The sequence below is a fragment of the Phyllosticta citribraziliensis genome (genome assembly GCF_038025025.1).
Source record: "Phyllosticta citribraziliensis strain CPC 17464 chromosome Unknown J3D65scaffold_5, whole genome shotgun sequence".
Taxonomy (NCBI): Eukaryota; Fungi; Ascomycota; class Dothideomycetes; order Botryosphaeriales; family Phyllostictaceae; genus Phyllosticta; species Phyllosticta citribraziliensis.
Window position 1 is genome coordinate 729,058 of NW_027117342.1, and position 19,744 is coordinate 748,801.

The 19,744-nt window shown below is 54.6% G+C and overlaps 7 protein-coding genes across 7 annotated transcripts; 2 read left to right on the forward strand and 5 right to left on the reverse strand.

Annotated features, from left to right (window-relative positions):
* Positions 1 to 918: 918 nt before the first annotated feature.
* Positions 919 to 2,540, reverse strand: J3D65DRAFT_322446 (uncharacterized protein). The gene is made up of 3 exons (XM_066795354.1): positions 2,204 to 2,540; positions 1,953 to 2,137; positions 919 to 1,906 (listed from the first exon to the last, which is right to left on the reverse strand). Exons 1-3 carry the CDS (start codon positions 2,251 to 2,253, stop codon positions 1,203 to 1,205), a joined length of 939 nt encoding a protein of 312 aa, XP_066655970.1. The 5' UTR covers positions 2,254 to 2,540; the 3' UTR covers positions 919 to 1,202.
* Positions 2,541 to 3,710, reverse strand: J3D65DRAFT_322431 (uncharacterized protein). Its single transcript, XM_066795353.1, has 3 exons — positions 3,344 to 3,710; positions 3,135 to 3,290; positions 2,541 to 3,079 (listed from the first exon to the last, which is right to left on the reverse strand). The coding sequence occupies exons 1-3, from the start codon at positions 3,579 to 3,581 to the stop codon at positions 2,829 to 2,831; spliced, it is 645 nt and encodes a 214-aa protein (XP_066655971.1). The 5' UTR covers positions 3,582 to 3,710; the 3' UTR covers positions 2,541 to 2,828.
* Positions 3,711 to 5,194: 1,484 nt separating this feature from the next.
* J3D65DRAFT_694482 (uncharacterized protein) lies at positions 5,195 to 6,872 on the reverse strand (the record flags this gene model as incomplete). Its single annotated transcript, XM_066803983.1, has 4 exons — positions 5,195 to 6,444; positions 6,493 to 6,624; positions 6,674 to 6,810; positions 6,837 to 6,872. 4 exons carry the CDS (start codon positions 6,870 to 6,872, stop codon positions 5,325 to 5,327), a joined length of 1,425 nt encoding a protein of 474 aa, XP_066655972.1. The 3' UTR covers positions 5,195 to 5,324.
* Positions 6,873 to 7,910: 1,038 nt separating this feature from the next.
* J3D65DRAFT_602313 (P-loop containing nucleoside triphosphate hydrolase protein) lies at positions 7,911 to 11,303 on the reverse strand (the record flags this gene model as incomplete). The annotated part of the gene is made up of 1 exon (XM_066798114.1): positions 7,911 to 11,303. One exon carries the CDS (start codon positions 11,301 to 11,303, stop codon positions 7,911 to 7,913), a length of 3,393 nt encoding a protein of 1,130 aa, XP_066655973.1.
* Positions 11,304 to 11,773: 470 nt separating this feature from the next.
* J3D65DRAFT_602314 (uncharacterized protein) lies at positions 11,774 to 13,530 on the forward strand (the record flags this gene model as incomplete). The annotated part of the gene is made up of 3 exons (XM_066798115.1): positions 11,774 to 12,184; positions 12,234 to 12,979; positions 13,029 to 13,530. The coding sequence occupies 3 exons, from the start codon at positions 11,774 to 11,776 to the stop codon at positions 13,528 to 13,530; spliced, it is 1,659 nt and encodes a 552-aa protein (XP_066655974.1).
* A 1,414-nt stretch (positions 13,531 to 14,944) lies between these two features.
* On the reverse strand, positions 14,945 to 18,458 carry J3D65DRAFT_694484 (uncharacterized protein; the record flags this gene model as incomplete). Its single annotated transcript, XM_066803984.1, has 3 exons — positions 14,945 to 15,208; positions 16,271 to 17,910; positions 18,173 to 18,458. The coding sequence occupies 3 exons, from the start codon at positions 18,456 to 18,458 to the stop codon at positions 14,945 to 14,947; spliced, it is 2,190 nt and encodes a 729-aa protein (XP_066655975.1).
* A 236-nt stretch (positions 18,459 to 18,694) lies between these two features.
* On the forward strand, positions 18,695 to 19,703 carry J3D65DRAFT_694486 (uncharacterized protein; the record flags this gene model as incomplete). Its single annotated transcript, XM_066803985.1, has 2 exons — positions 18,695 to 18,812; positions 18,868 to 19,703. The coding sequence occupies 2 exons, from the start codon at positions 18,695 to 18,697 to the stop codon at positions 19,701 to 19,703; spliced, it is 954 nt and encodes a 317-aa protein (XP_066655976.1).
* Between the last annotated feature and the right edge of the window lie 41 nt (positions 19,704 to 19,744).

Sequence of the window (19,744 nt, forward strand, 5' to 3'; positions counted from 1 at the left end):
CTGTCTCTTTTCTCGTCCTGGGGGGTGTATTGGTGGTCCTGTGTAACAACACCAAGCAGTCTCCCGTCGCGTCGTCTCAGCTGCAGTTCGCCTGGACGACTGCAGCTTGTCCGGACGACGACTCGCTGCTTCAGTCGAGATGCGCTTGTCTGTCGGCTTCGCGCGTCTCAACGAGTTCAGGACTCGTCGGCAGTTGGCACCGGCTACTGCTCCCCCTGGCGGTTTCAGCAGTATATAGATAGCTCTCAGAGTAGCCTCGAATGGAGTCTTCAGTTCTCTCATCTTACTTCGTCACTGCGCTTGCGAGCGCTGCTTGTAGGGTCTTTGGGGACATCGCTATACATCTGTCAGCAGCGCTTCTCTGTAGAGCGGGAAAGCCTTACGCCTCTTCATAAGCTTTGCGGGGCATGTGGGGCGTGCGGGGAGTCCGGGAAGTACGAGGAGTGCCAGCCATGATCTGGTTGTGGAACTTTTGTGTGGGGAGTTTCTTCAGGTCATGAGAGCGAGTTGGGTGGTGGTTGGAGAGAACGACGCCGTTGGCTCACAAGAATCTGCGCTAGTCCCAATTTTGTCGACCGCTTCCAGAGAGTATTCTGAGGGTCTCTTGGGGCGCGACACATCCAAGAAATATTGATTTGACTGCAAGTGAGGGTGTGCGCTATGAGCGGAGGTGGGGAGATGCATCGGACCCACTTCCTTACCCCGGGAAAAAGAGAGAGAAGCAACGAGTAGTCGTAGTGGAAACTGCAGAAAAGAAATGAATTTTGGTTTCAAACGCGCTGCACATGTCGAAAGAGCATCCATTCACCACGTTGTCGCGCCCCGAGGAGCATTCGAACATTCGAACGCCTTTTAAGAACTTCATCATCCTTCTGCCACATTCTCTCTGTCTATCTACCTCTGTTTGCCGCACCATGTCAATGTGAAAGCCGCCAACTCACGATATATTTGCCGCTCGTCGCCGCCGCCATGGCCGAAGCCAGCCACCGAAAAAGAGAAGCACAAAAGGACGCCGAAATCAAAGACGATATCAGACCCAAGAGACCGAGATCCCAACCGCCATGCAATGCTGCACCAAGTGCTTCCGCTGTTTGACAAATGCGCTCGCCGGCGGCTGACAGCGGCTGCTGTTGGTGATGCAATTGAATCGCTGTTCGAGATGCATCTCGTCGACGGAAGGGCCGTTTCGCGGCCGGCGAGGATCATGTGTCGGTCGGGTGGGAGGCGATTTCCTCGACGTCATTGAAGGCAGGACAGTCAGACTTGGCCTCCACTTCATTTCCGAGAGTGCTGGTAGCCTGCACTGGAATTTCCTCAATGGTAGGAGTGCCCTTCATCCACGTCTCAAGAGGCATCTTCTTCCAGAGGCTGTACTCCGTTTCCTTCCCGCAATGCAGAAGGACTTCAGGTCCCTTCGCAGGCGCGAGCCATCGAAATAGGAAGGAGGCCTCAGCACCGTAGAGCCAGTTCTTGAAGCAGTAAGTCGCCCAGCGCTGCAAGGTGCCCCGAATCTTGTCGGACACCCCATTGGGGATGTGGAACATCATGTCAAACGCAATGATCTTGACGAACGGCTTCCACATGCGGAGGCAAACGCCAAGGGGATTCTTCCTGAAGTGAGCGGCCCATACCTTCTTCCGCTCTTGCTTGTCCATGTCGCCCAAGCTCTTGGCTCCAATGGGGTCTCGCGATCTTATGATGGCCTTTATCTCATTCCGGATGGCCTCGAGAATTGCGTGCTGGTACCGAGCAACTGCGGAGTCATGCTTTTTGCAAAGCAGCTCCCTCTTTGGATCAAGTGGGCTCACAGACTGGACGAGATTGCCCATATCATCATGGTCAATGTCATGCTTGACGAAGTATGCCAGAGCGCGTAGATCGGACCATTTCCTTCCGAGTGGGTTGACTAATCCATATTAGTAGGGTAAGGTAATGGAAGATGACATGCTTACGGTCGGGCGAGGGATCCTTCCGCTGGTTGTCGTCGTTGATGCCCTCAATCAGGTCATCAAAATAACCACATGATCCGGCAAGGTTGACCTTTCGCGCGGTCATGGCACCACGAGGGGTTGGCTCAGCCACCTGCTCCAGATCGACCTCAGCATGCTTGCGCTTCTTGCTTGCGGGTGTTCCATGGCTAAACATCGTTCATCAAGTTAGACAACTAGGTAGAGGAGCTAATGGTTGTCAGAGCTTTGCTTACCTGGAGCCTGGCTTCGGGCGAATGGGAGTTGATGGCGGCGTCGTAGGCATGATCTGAGGTGGCGTCGATGTGGAAGGTAGAAATAGGATGGGTGAGGTGAGATGTTGGCGAGGAAACTGGCAGTTGGCGACTTTGAACGGGGCGCGTCTGACGGACCCTGTCAGGTGAAGCTCGCGTGATGGCTGTCAAGCTTTGCCCTGTCAGGTCGAGAGGATTCAATGGGCCCGTCTTCGGCCAAAGAAGCTCGCGCAATGCTGTCCAGGCTCGCCAGATGTGGTTGGGGTGAAGAGATTGAGAGGTGGGTCAGAGGTGGTTGAGGTGACGAGGTTGAGAAGTGGGTCGGAGGTGCGTTTGAGGTGACGAGGTTTAAAAGGTTGGCGGAAGAGCCTCGCGTATGATCTTCGGAGGCGAGTGTTCGATTGGGCGAGCAAAGTAGGTACAGACTGCGCCTGGCTGACGATGGGAAGTCACAGTGGATGCAAAGAGACTATCAAAACCAGACTTCATGCCGGCGGAGAGTTTGTCGATTCGGCTATTCAGTCTCGCCACCTCCGCGTCTCTCTTGGACACTTGTTTATCGCGCCTGGCCTCGGCATCCCTTCCTCCTTGGCGGTACCAATGCCGTTCAAGGGTACGGGGGTCTGGCCGGTCTTGGACCGCGATGATACCATCTTGGTCCAGAATGTCGATAACGTCCTTCCTTGCCTTGGCGATCGTGACCTTTCGGCTGGTGTCTGAGTATCCGCGAATGCCATGGTAGTCGGGGCACATGCTGCTGAGGTGATTCTCGGCCTCGTTGAAAGTGCTGAACTTCGTGTGGATCACTTTGAGAGGCAATCGGTGGGCGAAAGGACAGGCTGAGCCTCGCTCGCTCCTCTGATATACGCCGTCAGTCAAGTGCTCAATGGAAGATGTCATTCAGAGGACCTGCCTTCGTTGAACAATGGTGCAACTGTGATCGCTGCGTTTGAGCCTACGGCCTTTGCCGCCGACCAGCTGCTCGAGGGAGTCGCCGCCGACGACTGCGTCGTTCGAGGCGTGGTTGCCGTCAAACGCATCGGGCTCCGATCACGGTATTTGTTGCGACCTGCAAATGGATCAGTAAGGTGCTCAGTAGAAGGCGTTGTTCAGAGGGCTTGCCTTGGCCCGAGCCGACGACCTTTGTCGTCGACCGGCGGCTTGAGGGAGATGCCGACGGCACGCGGATGGGGCTCCGGCCACGATCTGGGTTGCGGCGGCTGGCATAGGGCGACGGGCTGCGCTGGCGGCGACCTGCAAGGGGAGACACGCTGCGCTGGCGGCTGCGTTGATGACTGCGCTGGTGGCTGGCATAGGGAGAAACGCTGCGCTGGAGGCGGCGTGCAAAACGATTCTCCATCTGGACAGAAACGCAAGGGTAGACAGAGGGCGACGCGAGGGGACGATTGAAGCCAGAGAGTTTGGAGGCGAGGGAACGAATGAAGGTAGAAACTTTGGAGGAGAGGAAGAGGCGGCCGCGGCGATACAAAGTGGCAACTTCGAAAGCGGCAATGGCGATGCTGAGAGAAGAAAGAGAGGCCCGAGTTTCCGTTGGGTGCTATGGGGAGTTTTTTCGTTGGGTGATTACGTTTCTGAGAGCAAGTATTCGTTAGTAGGAAGCAACAAAGATGTAGGTGCGAGTAGTAGCGTACCATTGGCTAGGCGTATAGCTCGCCTTCATGCTTGTCGGGGTGGATCGTCCAGCGGCGGATCCTTCTTCTTTCGGCGTGGAGGTCGATGTGAGCCTTCAAAAGGCCAGCCCACAGTCCAGTCGACAGGCAACTGGGACCCAGCCCAGCAGGCTCAGAGCCGGAGAGCCAGACTGGGCGGGTGGTGAAAAGAGATGGAGGTGTGACCTGACGCGGAACGATACTTTTGCGGGCCGGGCGTCGCTTGTGGCGCTCGGGCCATCCCGTCCAAGCCACAGTTGGTTGCGCCCCACCACCACGGCAGCCACCTTCGCCCGCTGATGCCATGAAAGGGTTAGGTTAGTTTACATACCTAACTCTTCCACCCAAAATATACGCTCTGTGCCATCACTTCAACTCTACAACAGCCAAACTTTCAACCGCGCACCAAAGCCACATACAAATACGAGTATCACGTTTCGATGAGGTGCATAGCAAGGCCTTTTGAGGACGCGACACATCGTGTTCGATGCGAACGCAAGCAAGGAACGATTGTGTGCTAGCCATGTGCGGAAGTTTGTGGCGATGGCGCGTCAAAGGGTTCAGGATTCTTTAGCCTTTGACAAATGGCAAGTACCACCTACCACCCTACCGGCAACGGCACCTGGGCAGGGTCCAGGTCCGAGCAGGCGGGAGCTAGCCCGAGCTACTGTAGACCCCGGCCCAGAGAAGAGAGAGGCCTGAAAAAGTATAAGCCGTTGAAGTCGACCATTTCTGCGTCCAGGGAGCATTCATCCAACGACACGTCTGCACTCATGGAGCAGTCATTCATTATCACGTCCGCGCTCAGGGAGCAGCCATCCAATACCACATCCGCACTCAGAATGCACGTTGATGACTCAGGTGGAGTTTTGAGGCCCAGTATGTCCGATAGTCAACCTCGGCAACGAAGCCGCAGCCAATGGACGTTCGGGACGCACATTCGGAGCATTCTGCAACGCCACACTGGTATTTGGGACAGATGCGATGTTCACGAAGGGGGACGGACGAGGCCAGCAGATCTTTAGCTCATTTGGACGTGGAGACGACGCTCATGTCATGGCGGCTGCTTCGGAGTGAAGGAACAGGCGCGAGTTGCACGGGTAGAGCGGGCCAAATCTCGTTGAGCATCTGCGCTGCGCCATGCGGGCGAGAGGGAAGCTATGTAAAATGTGCCGGACTCGAAGGATGGAAGCGTGTGGGTACTTAATGTGAGTACTGATGTCTTTCTTGTGGTCGAGGTAGCAATGGTGGCGAGTTCATCTTCATTTTCTGCCTGGTGGTGTTGATTGTACAGATTTTGCATTGGCTCTCCCTTATACCCTGAGCCTTCGAAATCAAATCGTTCTCGTCAAGCAAAAAGCAAGATTGACCGCGTAAAATTCATGACAAAGGAAACCGACGAAGATACAGCGGGTAAACTCGAGGATTTGGGGTTATGCGCGAGAAGAAGTAGATGGAAACAGAGGATGTTGTGCTGGACGGAAAGGATGCGAGCGAATGGAAACTTCTGACGTCAGGCTCGTAATCGGATGGCAACTGTGCCTGGTGGTAGCCACCCTACCGCCCAGGGCTTTGCAAGATCGACTCCCATCATTCGGCTGTTGTTGCTGGCATTTCGGGTGCTGCTGGATGACAATGCGGGCGAGTTCGGGGTCTCCTCTCCAGACTATGGTCTGTGCCTTTCCCGAGATGGCACCCTTGTCGTCTGGACGCAGGGTGGGGTTGTGATCGAGGATGTGAAACAACATCCTCATGCTCGACTCTTGGTACGAAGGTACAACCTTCTCCAGGAGGCAGCGGTTGTCTTGCGGACAGGTGCAGACTCTGTTTCTGACGCAAGTGTTGCGCAGCTCGTTGTGACTGGCCGTCTCCAAGATGAGATGCCATGGGTTGATGCATGTCTTGTTGTGGCAGCGATGACTCACGTGCAGTCTCGCGCCCCAGTATGCCTGCCAGTCCTCTTCCGTGACAAATCCGCAACCTGCTGATATCACCATGCCGATTGAAACTTGCATCAAGTCCTCGACTTTCATGTTCTGACCGGACTTCTTCTCCCTGCCAGCTCGAGGGGGGGGGCAACGGTTGCAAGGGAAGCACACATGCTTCCGCTTTGCGTGTTCCTCTGCCTTGATCTTGGTGTCAGAAGAGGGTGGCGTCAGGATGCAGCCGTTGATTCGTGCTGAGATGTCGCGGGGATGTTCTCGTCCAGGAGGGAACTTGTTGGGGTTGGCGGACAAGATTGTCTGACCCTTCGTTGGGTCCCAGTGGTTGAGATGTCCGATGAAGAACGTCAACCACCAACGTGCATACTCGGCAAATACTCTCAAGGTCGTGCCATCGTGCCAATTCGACAGTATTCCAGCCAGGCATGCTTTTTCTGTCTGTCGGCGAACGGACTTGTGCTCGAAGGGCAACTTGCGGAGCATGCCGAAAGAGACAAGCCCAAAGTCTTGGGTGCCTTGTGGGTGGTCCGTGGCCTTGATGGCGATCAACCTGTAGTCGTCCCTGTCGTCCCTGAAGACGCGGTGCCAGTTGACGCGGACTTGTTGACCACTGAGGTTGTGTCAGTACAAGTCTTGCATGATGGGAAGGGTCACTTACGACGAAGGTGGGGTTGACCGGTCGGCAAGATTTTGTCGACGCCGGACAGGTGCGGCGGTGTTCTGGTTGCCATCGTCGTTCTGAAGAATTCGACGCTGGGCGGAACGCGTCACGATCATATTCGGCCCGGGGCTACAAGGGGGTTAGCTTTGCATGAGAGAGGAGTAGCAAACCAAAATACCTCGCTTGTCTCCTTCCACGGTCGTTACCGAGATGCCATTCAGCCCCGTCGCCGTCTTCGTCCGAGGAGGAAGCCAAGTCAACAACATGCACATCGCGCTCTGGCTGGATGTTGTCGGCTGTGGTGCCATTGGCTGGCTGGGTGTTGTTGTCTTGCTCGACACTGTTGATTGGCTGGATGTCGTTGGCCTGCTCGACATGGTTGACCGGCTCGATGTTGTTCGCTGGTGCGGCGTCGTCGCCTGTCAGGTCGATCACAGGAGGAAGACAGAGAACCGGACGTTGAGGACAAAGGGCTTGAATGAAGAGAGGCGGAAGAGGCGGGTGGTGAGGACAAGCGGCTTGGAGGAAAAGAGAGGCGAGGCGGGGGAGACGGGTGGCGAGTAGTCATTGCTTGAAGAGCCTCTGAGCAGGTATTCATGAGCCAAGAGCGACAGAGAAGGGAAGCGCCATCGTGGCTACCCACCTCCATCGGCGCGGCATCCTTGCGTGCCTTCACTTCAGGCTTGTCGGAGCGGATCGTCGAACGGCGGATCCTTCTTTCTTTGGCTCGGAGGCGCGCACGACAGCATCGCCCAGGCCGAGGTTGTCAAGGCGGGTCTTCCAAAGGCCAGCCCGCGAAACAGTCCACAGGCGAGCAGTGTGCCTCGAACGAAAGTCCGTACGGTAGCTCGGTAGATTTGAGAGAGAGGCGAGAGGTGGTGGAATCTGCGTCGATGCTTCGTGGGGTGCGTCGCGTCGGAGTCGGCGTTTGCGCGCGTCTCAAGCAGGAAGCCAATGTTGTGCTCACAGGGCTCAACCTTTGGCGAGGGCCCGGCTGCTCCCCGAGCGTGCCCGGATTAGCAGAGGATCGCTCCCTGGGCGCAACCATTGCAATTAATGGTCAGATGGGCCACGATTCCAAGACGTTGTACCAAAAATCTGCGTCGGGGTGGCGGCGGCGGTGTGGGGTGCCCGTCCGCTTGGTTGCTGAGTGAGCTTGAATCAACTTCATCCTGTGAGTTTTGCTCGAAATTGTAGACTTTGCAAATGCATAGATACCATGGCCCTCGTGCTGCGGGGCACTGAGGGTCTCCACCAGCGGGAAAAAGTTGAGGACGGTAACGAGTTGGCTTAGTTGGAAACTGGAGGCACCAATCTTTCATTCGCTGCTTTCTATTGGCCTTTGGTCGATTTCATCTCTTCATCATCCACCACCCAATGTTGAAAGCTCCCAAAATGCCAGCCCAATATTCCTTTTAGCGTCGCCCACGCCCGGCCTTCGCTGAGGCAGCCTCGTCTAGGCCGCTAATCGCCGCAAGCTTGTTGACTTGAGCCTTCGAGAAAGAGAATACCTGCTTCAAATGACGGTAAACCTGGGGAAATGAGCTCCGATCAAATGCATACTCATCCTTGTTTTTAAGTGAGTCCCTGTTCAGGACGATGATGAGGCCGTATTGCGCTCGAGAAATTGCAACGTTGACTCGGTTGTTCTCTTTCAGAAACCCAATTTTGCTCGTTCTCACAAAATCCACGATGACAAAGTCGAATTCTCGCCCTTGAACTGAGTCGAAAGTTTCAAGCTGCAAATCGGAGATCGAAGGGGTCGCCTTGGCCAACTCGCTTCGCGCGATGTCATAGAGATCTCGTTGTGCAGTGTACGGGACCAGAAGAGCGATTCTGGAGGCGGAAATTCCCTCGTGAACAAGTCTGCGAATGCAGTCCATGACAATCTTCACATTGACAACGTTGAAGTGCGACTTGGAAGCGCTCTCGCGCTGGTCGTCGCCATATTTGACATGAAAGAAAAAGGCACTGCGGTCGTCGGCTCCCAACGAATATTCCTTTTGCATGGCGCGTCGAAAGGGCAGCGCTTGCTCATTCAGTCTCTTGTTGACGCTCGCCGGGGTAACCAGTCCACCCTCGTAGAAAGTGTCTGAGTATATCTTGGCGATTGAGCTCACGCTTCTACGCTGCTCAACAAGCATTTTGGCCGGATATCCGATCTTGCGGAGCCTGGTCATGGCTGACAGAAGCCTTTGGTCGCGGAAAGAGTTCTGGAAGCTTGTTGCAGGCTGCAGCTGCTTGGAATCACCCACAAGAAGCTTTGTGCCCTTTGGATACCTTGCGAAAATAGGCCAGAGATCCGGGTCAGTGGCGCGGGAGGCTTCATCAACAATGATTGCGCTGGGCTTGATGAAGTTGAAGAGCTGGCGATCGCCGGCAACTCCGAGAGATGCCACCACAACGTCGGCTTTCATCAACGCGGCTGTGCGGAGCTCCTCTACCAGTAAATCAAGCTGGGCTTTTAACTCTTGGTCAGCCATTTCTTTCCGCCGGAAGCACTGGCAAAGATTGCGCAATGAAGAGAAGCGCGACTGTCCCTTCTTGGCATACAGGCTGTCCATAAAGCCCGACATCTGGAACATCAGGTTTGCCAGGCTGTACTCTTCGAGCCTCAAGCGCTCATCCACAATCTCGGCGTTATGGTATGTCGGAAGATTGTTGAGAAAAAGCAATCTCTCGGTTTCCATGGAGTGTAGCCTAACGACCGTCAAATTCCGAGTCGAGGCAAGTTGGCGACTCGTCTGGTCGCAGAGAGACTTGACACGCACAGCGATGTCATCGACGCTAAGATTGGACGTCGAGAGGAGCAACACGGGCGGACCCTTCGTCATGCTGCGGCGGTCGGAGAAAACCAAAGGCTGGACCATGTTGGCAATTAAGAAGGTTTTCCCTGTGCCAGGTGGTCCCTCCACGATCCCGACACCATTTGGCAAAGCCCTGGTTAATTCCAAAGCTGCGGCCTGTCCGGGATTGAGTCTTGACATGGCCAGCCACAGAGCCTCGGAGGCTTGCTCGTCACGTTCAACATCAGCGTACATGTCGATGGACTTTTGCTTCGGAATCATGTGGCCCAGCAAGACACCTTTGACCCATTGGCAACCGGGCTCCTCAGTGATGATCTGCAGGGCTCTCAGGGACCTTTGGATGTGAATGGCCTTTCCTTCGTCATGATTGCGGTAGTCGACACCGAGTTGCGGAGCCTGGCGGATGGCGTCACAGATGGTACTTTCAGACGCTGTGCTTCCCACGGTAATTGCAGCCGAAAGCACATTCGCATTCCATTGATTTGTCCAGTCGTTGACGTCCTGGCGAATCCGGAGAGTAACTGTCTTTGGAAGTGTCGAGAAATTTTTCTCCACAACGGTTGCATTGGCACTGGGCCTCTCCATGTCGTCAGAGGCATCCTCATTGTCAGAAACCGTCTCCGAGGTGGGCCTTCCGAAGTAAATCTTGAGCATTTCGCCCCTGCCAAGTCGGTATTTCTGGGGATCATGCTCGAGGACACCGAAAAGACAGCCACTCGCAGAGTCCGCGATCAAAACCAAACGGATTTTTGACTGATTGGTATCAAAACGTGCCGCGTCCCCTTCCTCTTCCTCAGTGGCTGCGATGCGCATGATTGTGGCATACTGAAGCCACTCGCTGAAGACAATCTGAGCGGGCAATCTCAGGCTTTTCCGCTCTTCTTTTGCCTTAAGGTCGGAACACGTGAAGTTTATGGCAGACGAGCGATAGAACTGGTGTAAAGGTTCCACTTGTCGAAGCTTTTCGAACAATCTGTTAAACTCTTCCAACTCTTTTGTCGGCTCGAACAACCTCCAGCCAAGGGCGTAAATAGTTCCATTTTGAGCAAAGCATTGCCGTACTTTCTCGATCGTAGCTTGATGCGATCCATGCGATATCCAGCGAGTCTCTAGGCCTATGGATGGCGGGTATTTGGCGTAGGAGACTTTGAGAATGTGCAGCGGCCTGCTCATTTTCGCTGCGACCCCGATGCAACGAGCGAGGTCTCCGCGTTCCAGACCAAAAAGACTCATGGCTTTGTCCATTGTATCGTCGGTCAGCATTTCAGCCGTCATGCGAGATGGCTTGCCGTTCTCATCGACAACTGTAGTGCGATTCAACCGCACGAGGATATCGGAAGTATGTTTGACACACACATTGTTGTTGCGCAGATCATAGCATCGGAGATTGCAATCTACGACGGAGTCATAACCGCGATGTTCCTCGAAGAGCAGAGAGGAGTCGATGTGTGGAATACCGTCGCGTATCTTGAGATCGTTTACATATGCCTCAGCGCCAACGACAGTGGGCTCGGTGTCGCCCATGGGCTTGATTGCCAGAATGCAAGGAAAATTGAAAGCGCGGCCTGTCATGGCTGCGCGTACTGGGTCACTGTTGTTTGGCCGTACGAATTTCAGCTCCAGCGCGTTGCATGAGTACGGAGGGGGGAACCAACCTTTGCAAGAATCCGGGCGGAGTAAATTGGAATGTTGACCAGATCTTGAGTTTGGTCCAATGCGAGCGTGGTGATGAGAGTTGAATGGAAGTGTGGGGTTCGGTGGGCTGCAAGCGGTGATGGCTGAGGTAGAAGTGGGCACAGCAACCTGAGGCAGGATGGAGTTTCTGGTGCTCGCTGTCGGTGGTAACTGGCGGGAAGCGATCGTCTGCCCTGCGTAAGAAGCTGGGGAGCTGTGATTCAACACCACACTTACGCCTATGACGGAGGACGATGGAGAGAGGAAGATGGCGGGTGACGGGGTCTTTGGTGTGTTTGGCAGAGTGGACAGGTGAGCGCTACTCATGAACACTCCTCGGGGATGGCTCTTTTGCTGGCTCGGGTAGCGGTAGGGCACCAGTTCGAAAAATGGCAGGCAATCTGCCAAGTTGTTGTCGCCCTGTGGGAGTGTTAAAAATGGAAATTTGCGGTGTCAAAATTGCTCAGCCGACCAAAATTCGTTCCTCCAGCCATGATCTTCCGCACAGTCCAGCACCCTCCATCTCCTCCAAGACAAGGAAAAGTTTGCGCCAACGGGTATACTCTCCCCTCTCGTCTGCTCCGTCTCTCAAGCCCCCCGTTCACTCGAATTTCTCAAACACAACGCTTCCTGACAAGTCCTTCTCCTCTTTTGCACAGCTCTCTACCATTTTCGTCGCCGACCAAACCCCAAGCTCCCCGAAGACGCGCTCTCCTCATTCCACCTCGGTCTACGCTTCCTCTCTCTATCCTTGAAGTCTCTCTCCGCGCTTCAGCCCCGCAGAAAACCACAGAAGCATGGCGGCGCGCAGCCAAATCGCCGCCTCTATCCAGGCTTTTGCGGATGGCGCTGGCAGCGAAGCTGCACGAGACGAAAGGATCGAAGATATTATGGACATCTGTCGCATGATTAAGAGCCGAACTTGGAACGGGAATGGACTTGGCGACATCACCAACGCCGTTGAACTCCATCCGGTGACCTCTGGATTCGAAGCGGCCAACAAAAGACAAGGAGCGGCCAACACTGCGCGGGCTACAAACAAGCGCCCAGCCTCTCAACTTCCCACAGGAGACGAGGCTCCGAGTTCCAAAAGGCGGACCGCTGGCTCGAGGGCGGCTACAAATTCGATCAACCAGGAGGCCAAAGGCCAGAAGCTGCGCCCGAGTCCAGATGCAGGAAACAGTCAAGAGACTCTTGCGGAGGAGCCTGTGAGGTCCTTTGATCATCTCATTATTTCCTTGGCTTACACGTTCACAGGAAGATGAGCCCGACCGAGTTCCAGTCTCATTCCAACTTGCCGTGGACCGGGCCAAATTTCCAGACTCGCGCATGACCTTCTACGACGGCGGAGAGAGCATCGTCGATCTCAGCCACACTGCCCTACAGAACTTGGCACATCGGCCGCTCACCACGGCAAAGGAATTGAAAGACGTGGAATATGTGAGAGACGCAACAATCTATCTCTGCAAAGTGCTGGGAATTGCTGGAATTGAAGCTCTCCGACGCAAGATGTCTCACTTGCGTGAGAGCAGGCCAGTCCCATCATCTCAGGAACCGATCACCTCAGCAGTAGATGTGCCAACTGAGCTCCGGATGATTTTGCAAAATCTCTTCACGGGTGCTGGCTACCTCGCTTCTTTCGAAAACAAGGAGTACGTGCTTTGCAAGTCCGCCGCTGAGCTCGCACGTTTGTGGCATCTTCTTAAAGAGCGACTTGCTCGCGAGGATGATGAGTACACTGGCTTCATAGAGCAGAACGAAGATTGCCGTATGCTCAAGCGAGACAATCGCAACAGGACTAATGAGGCTCTCTGCCTAGGGTGGCTTACTCTACAGTATCATCCCCATGCAAGACACCATGCCAGCGGGATCCGTACGAAGGAGTTCGCAAAAGCACGGGAGCAAATCAAGCACAAGATTGGTGCCGGTGAGCACATGATGCTGCTCGAGGACTATTTCGGAGATGCCGTCTTTTTGCTGATCCTTCCAGGATGGACAGGCATGTACGTCAAGCCATTCCATCCCACTCCTTCTGTACTGAAATTGCTTTAGATTCAAGAAGGGCCGTTGCCAATTCACTCAACAGGTGTTGGACGACATTTTCCTTGAGCATTGTCCAGACCTTCCCGCCATTTGTCGCCAACTTGCCCCCGCCGCTTCTGGCTTTGACCAAGAGGGTGGCTCGCTGCCCAAGTTCGAATTCGAAATCCCAGGTGCGCTCGATGGGGGCAACTTGTCTCTGGCTCATCTGCTTTCTACTGTTGAAGGTGGAGCAAATCCCTTCCGATCTGAGAATGATGCACCTGGAACAGTGATGGCCGTGGGTCTTGCAGGCGCTACAGCTGGTGCCGACCCTGTTTTGGGCCCGACCAGTGGTGTAGACCCGACGACCGCAAGTTTTGCAGCATCTGAGCACGAGAAAGAGCACACCAGCGGCTGGAGCAACAATCCCGCTGTTATTCAGGACGAGAGTGCAGTGGAGGAGTCTGAGGATCCCAACGATACGTCCCCTGCTTCTAACTTCACTGAAGACGAGGATGAGGAGGACTATTGAGCCAGTCGCCGTATTGGACGATCAGGGAGGACAATAGTGCGCTGCCGGATGGGTTGAGGCGTATGAAGCATTACAACAGCAAATCATTAGCGGTGAAAACACTGAGAAATAACTCATAATGAAGGATGTCAATTGGAGAATGCCCACAAAGAAATACAGAGCCAATCTGGCTTTTTTCTGGCTGATGCTCGTGACGAACCGAAGTACAAAACAACCGTGGATCGCTCATTGCTTTCCCAATTTGCCAAAGGTTCGGTTTCTTTGTTTGAGTTCAATACCTACTCATTGTTTGCACTTTCCGAACAATGGTGGAGTCTGCATGAATGCTCCTCGGGGCGCTGGCGCAAAAGTCTGCTACTAACGCGTCACTGTGGCAGCACAAGGTTGCTCCAAGCATGCTCGCAGCAGCTGCCGCCTCGAGCGACGTATAATATATCTCAGGAAGAAGTTAATGCAGTTGGCTCTTTTTATCTACTGCAGAATTTGCTTCACATCATAGGCACGTGGTGCTCCATAACCAGGGTTTGAATGTTTGGATGCTCCCGAACATCTTCCTCCTACTTCCTGCTCACAACTGCCAAACCCACTCCGACAGGCATGCCGAGGACACCAATGAACTCGATTTTCTCCCAGATCTGGCAATGCTCGCAGTGAAAAGTATACAATTTTCGGGTCCGCGAAGTAGCCTTCTTGCTGGGGCCACCGATCAGAGGGATGAGGATGCAGTGAGGGACACGTCGCAACGAGCCTCTGATGTCGTCGCGGTGAGGGAAATTGTTTGTCGCCGGTAAATCCTTTCCGTCCGTAAGGATTTAGAAGTGAGGGCGACCGATGAAGGGCTCAAGAAGGGTCTTGGCATACTTCGCCATTTCAAAGTGGAAATTCGGGTCGTCCCAGACAGAGATCGACCTCTGAGGCAGCTTTCACCATTTGTCTTTGGACGGTTGGCCAATGCAGTGAGGGACTTGGCGTGAAATGTCGCAAGTATCGTTACGGCCCGCGGAAAAATCCTAAGTAGAGAGGATATTCTCCCCATTCGCAATGACAAAGTGCTTGATGTCTCCAATGAACGGCTCAAGTAACGATTTGGCATTCAGTTGCATCTCAAAAAGAAACGCTGGGTTGCAAAATACTGCGATATGTCCCATCAAGTAGCTGGGTTCGCTTGGGCGGAGTAGGTTCAACAGCACGCTCCCATTTGGTGGTTTGTAGACTCGGCCTTGGGTACGAACGCGGAGCAGATTCTTCATGCCCCAAGTCTGCGGGCCATCTCGACCGGAGTGGCGAATGATTTTTTTGATCGCATGGCGGTCAAATTGTAACCATGGCAAGCGGGCTTGTGGTGGGACGGCGCCTTGAACGACGACCTGGTTGTTTGCTTTGTTGGTTCTGGATGCAGATCCGCTGGTGGTGCTTACCCATCGTCATCATCGTCGTCTTCAGCAAGCGTCAGATCGATCACAACCTTGGGCTTTTTTGGCGCAGGGCCTTCTTCGTCGTGGTCTGTTGTTGGACGTGTCGGTGGAGGTGGAGCACCAGCCTCGGGCTTAATTTTTGGCGTCGTGCTTGCGCTTGTAATTGCATTGGTAGCAAGGATGGCCAGGTTTCGGCGGACTTCTGAAGACGTGGACTGCGTGCTCTGCCTGGGCAGGAGGCTGATAAGCTCGTCCGTGGAAATCTATTTCACACACAAGTAGTTAGCTTTCTACTCGTCTTTACCAGGCTGCAGCAGGGATCCTGACTTCTGATCTGGACATTTTGGCGTGAGAGAGATGGTGATGTAGGGTAAAAGAGGTGAGGGGAAAAGGCGGGAAAGAGAGCGATGGGTATTTCATTGAAAGGTCCGGCATGGCCTGCTGCCGGGATAGGCAGGTTAACCATTGTTATCATTTTTGTCTCCATCAACCGTGAGATTGATCACAACCTTGAGCCTTTTCGGCGCCGGGGCTTGTTCGTCGTGGTCTGTTGGCGGACGTGTCGGAAGGCGCGCATGATCGTCCTCCGACTTGATTGCTATCCGTGACTGTCCGATGCTGTGTGCGGTGGGAGGGAACAGACTCTGACGCTTGGACCGGGGGACTTCTTCGTCGACATCACTCGCGTCGTCGACTCTCGCACGCTTCAAGGCGAAGACCTCTTCCTCAGTCAACTCTCTGGGCTTCCGCTGCCTGGGATACGAGCCAGAATGCGGCAATACACGACTGCTCCCTGAGTGCGGCTGCAGCAGCAGATGGACGCTCCTGAAGCGCAACTGTATCAGGGAGTGAATGCTTCAAAAGCGCGGCTGGAGCAGCAGACGGATGCTCCTAAAGTTCAACTGCAGCAGCAGATGAATGGTCCTGAAGCGCGACTGTGGCAGCGGAGGAACGCTCCCCAGATGCACTCGCTGCCCTGTCTCCTCATTCGTTTCCTAAAGCGGGCCGTGGATATCACAACATGGGTCGAGGGGAAAAGCTTCGAGTTTTCAAACCAGGGCTGCATCGCTCAAGGCCACTGGCAACATTTTGTGAACAGTCATTTCTCCTAAATGCTGTCTATCCTATCTTCCATGAACAAACAGCTGCAGTCCGCCCGATGTGGCACTCCTCCAAGGAAAGACGGGCCTTCGCGATATCTCGGTGCAAGGCGCGACGTTGCCGGTTTCGTCAGCCGCGGTCGTCTTCCCCAAGCCAAAGTCAAGTCCAAGGCATGCATAACCAAGCTTAAAAAGCATTTCCACTGTCCAGTCCAACGGCAAAACCTGATGGGCTTTCAGCTGCCGGCTGCTTCCCTCGACCATCCAGGTTTCTGGGTCGTCCTTGGTGAAACCAAACGGATCGCATGCCGCCTGAAATGAGCGTGCTTTAGCAGATGACTTGTTGAGCATGGCTTGCAAAGCAAAGAAGTCCCGATTTCCTTCACAACCTTGGTCCATGATCTCTTTGGCAGTCAGATCGATGTCGGGTTGGGCCGTATCCATCGGTTGTGCTGTTTTTCCGTTCAACAAGTGGTCAAGAGGCAGGCTTGGCTTCTGCATCTGTGGGTAAACGACGTGTTTTCCTTTTTGCGTTGACTGGAAAATAGAAAGAAGGATCTTCTCACCATGGTGAGGAGGGATCGAGGGGCGGTGAGGCAGTTTGGTGAACGACTCGTGGATTGACTTGATGAGCACCTTTTGCATCGACTGGAAAATGGAAAGAAGGATCTTCTCACGGTGGTGAGGAGGGATGGAGGGGCGGTGAGGCAACTTGGCGTAAGACTCGTGAATTGACTTGATGAGCACCCCTTGCGCACCCCCAAACCTCTTTTGCGTCGACTGGAAAATGGGAAGAAGAATCTTCTCACGGTGGTGAGAATGGATCGAGGGGCGGTGAGGCAGTCTGGCGAACGACTCGTGGATTGACTTGATGAGCACCCTTTGCGCATTCTCAACCTCTTTGGCATCCGAGTACTGCTCTTCGTCGTCGTCGGATGACTCATCCTCATCTGAAGCCGGCTCGAACGCCTGGAACGGATCCTCCCCGCCCGTCTTCTCAACAAGCTTGGCTTTGTTCACGTCTTCGTCGCTGAAGAACTGGGGTCTGATGGCCGCCACTTCCCTCAAAGGGCCTCCAGCGCTGATGCGGCCCTCTTGTCGATGGCGCAAAGCGAAGCGAAGAAGTTGGGTCAAGCGAAAGAAGTCCTCGGTGTGCAGTCCCCCGACCTTTCGAGGGTTCTCTTTCTCAGTGGCCGGTCCTGAAAGGCAGCTTGCAGGGATGACATCCTTCAACCTCCAGGAAGCAAAGAGAAAATTGATGTGGTCCACGATGGAGTCGTTTTTGAAGAAAGCTTTGAGCTCAGCATCTTTCATGTGGAGGTCTTTTTTCAAAGGGAAGTTGGCGACGGGGAAGAGTGCAGATGCAATGTTGACGTCAAGCTCGTCGTCGTCGTGCAATTGCTTCACGCGTGTGCCGATGACTCTGGAGTTGTCTTTGTATCCTCGGAACTCTTCGACGATGAGAGCAAGGCGTTCCGTGTCTCCCAGTGATTTCAGGGAACTTGGGGGGCCAGGCATATCCGCTTGGATCAACAGTCGTGCCTCCTTGGTGTTGTCCAGATTCAAGTAACCAGCCAGAAGCGGGGCACTGGAGTAGAGATTGCTGTGCTCGATGACGGTGACCCCCTTTGGATTCTTGGAGAAAGCTGCCAGGATGGGGCTCGCCTTTGATGGGGAGCTCACACTTCCAGCCGTGGGAGTCGCGGGCTGTTTCTTCTTCGGCGTTGAGGGCGCCGCAGGGGTGGCGGGCTTCGTCTGGGGGTCGCCGCCTGCTTTGGTGATGACGCCGGCTCGGAGGTCGCAGCCTGCCTGGAGGATGCCGCCGGCTTGGAGTTCGCCGCCGGCTTCGAAGGTGCCGCCGTCTTCTTGGGTGGCATGGTGTCACTGTTTTTTGGTTGGCTCAGCTGTGTTTGGGAGAGGCTGCCGAGGGAAGGAAGTTGTAACCTGCGGTTGATTCTTGTAACGCAATTGTCTCAAGGATGATTCGTGTTCGTCGCTCTCGTTGTCGTCTTCATCTTTGTCGTCGTCTTCGGGGTCCAGGACGGGGAGAGTGGAGTGGAGGAAAGATGGTTTGGGGGCAGTAGAGGAATACCAATGTTCACGCCACGCGAGCGCCCGCTGACTCACCACGAGAAGCGCCTGCGTCCTTTTTGGGACTAGTACCTGTAAGACGATGGAAGAGTTGCAGGCGCGCGTAAGGCACTTTGGAGACGGATGAGGAGGGAGCTCTAGACTGGCAGGAAAACCAATTGTACGATGCGGTCGAAGTCGGTGCCAGCCGAGAGGTGGGCTGTGGGCGCAGAAGAAATGCCGAGATGAAGAAGTCAAAAACCGTGGGTCTATTTTGTCTATGAGGAACGCGCGCGTAGAGACGCGCCGCCTGGTAAATGGCACTGCTGTGAAATGGAACCATCCGGTCCCTCTGATGCCCGGCCCTTCCAATCATCACTGACGTCACCTGCACCGGAAGCGAGCCGAGCGGCACAACAGAACGCAAGACTCTTTGCCATCCTCTCTATTTACCTGGCCCGGCCTCTCTCTGTCGCCCCAGTATTTTCTCAGACGCGTGGACTTCGGTTCCAGTTCCAGCCTTGTCGCAATTCTGTCTACTCGCCGGAGTCTTTCCGTCGCGCCAAAATCTTCTCCCGGATGAAACCAAGGCTTCAGATCACGGCCCCGACAACATCCTCTCCACTCGCCTCCGCCTTTCTGTCGCTCACCCCACTCCAACGCTTCAGGTCCCAGCACTCCAGCCTCAAGAAAATGGGTACGAGGCAACCTGGTTTTTCCCTACGGGCGTGGTACTAACAGGGTTCCTGTAGAATCCATCGATGACCTCAAGGCCAGATTCTTCGCCGTCTACAAATCCCTCAACCATCTGTCGAAGGGGCTTCTGCAACAAGCCTTGTCTTACATGGCGGTCCTCTACCAAAACGACGCCCTCCGGGCACCCACCACGGAGATCGACGATTTAATTCACGGCTGGGCCGCACACTCGGCCGGCGAATCAGCAAACGGCAGACCGGCTTTCCAAAATTGGTGCCACGAATCCCCGGAAGGCCACGCGCTCATGATGGACTGCAAGAAGACAGCGCAGAAGGAGAGGGAGCAAGCTGGAATTGCGGACAAGCAAATCCTCACCGCAGATACGGTCAACAGATGGCTTCTGGACTGCCCAGAGGAGTTGAGGCGCATGATGGAGTCCCTGGATGGCCCCGATGGCTGGTACGACGAAGAAATAACCAGCGAGCATGAGGCTGTTGAAGGCGCTGCAGGCAAAGAGGCCGAAGGTAGCAAGGGCGCTGCCGAGACCAGGGAGAAACGCGAGGAATCAGAGCTTGGTCGTGACAAAACCAAGCGCGCCGAGAAGGCTTCCACGGCGTACAATCAGCAACAGCTCGAAGCGAAGGAAAAGAACGAGTTGTGTGAAATCTGCAGCGAGCTTGGTGTCACGGGATACAAGAGGGCTGATGAGCAGCGCTTGGTGGCAGAAATTTGCCAGAAGCAATCGGATTCTGGCCAGGAGGAAGAAGATAAGGAGGAAAGCGAGGAAGAAGACGAGGAAGACGACGAGGGAGGCCTGTTGGATGCGCGGATTGCGGCCATGGAGCAAGAGTTGGAGACACTCAAGAAGCAGCGTCAGGAGGCGAAGAAATGAAGAATAGAGGGAAGGGGAAGAGGGCTACACTCATGCACCAT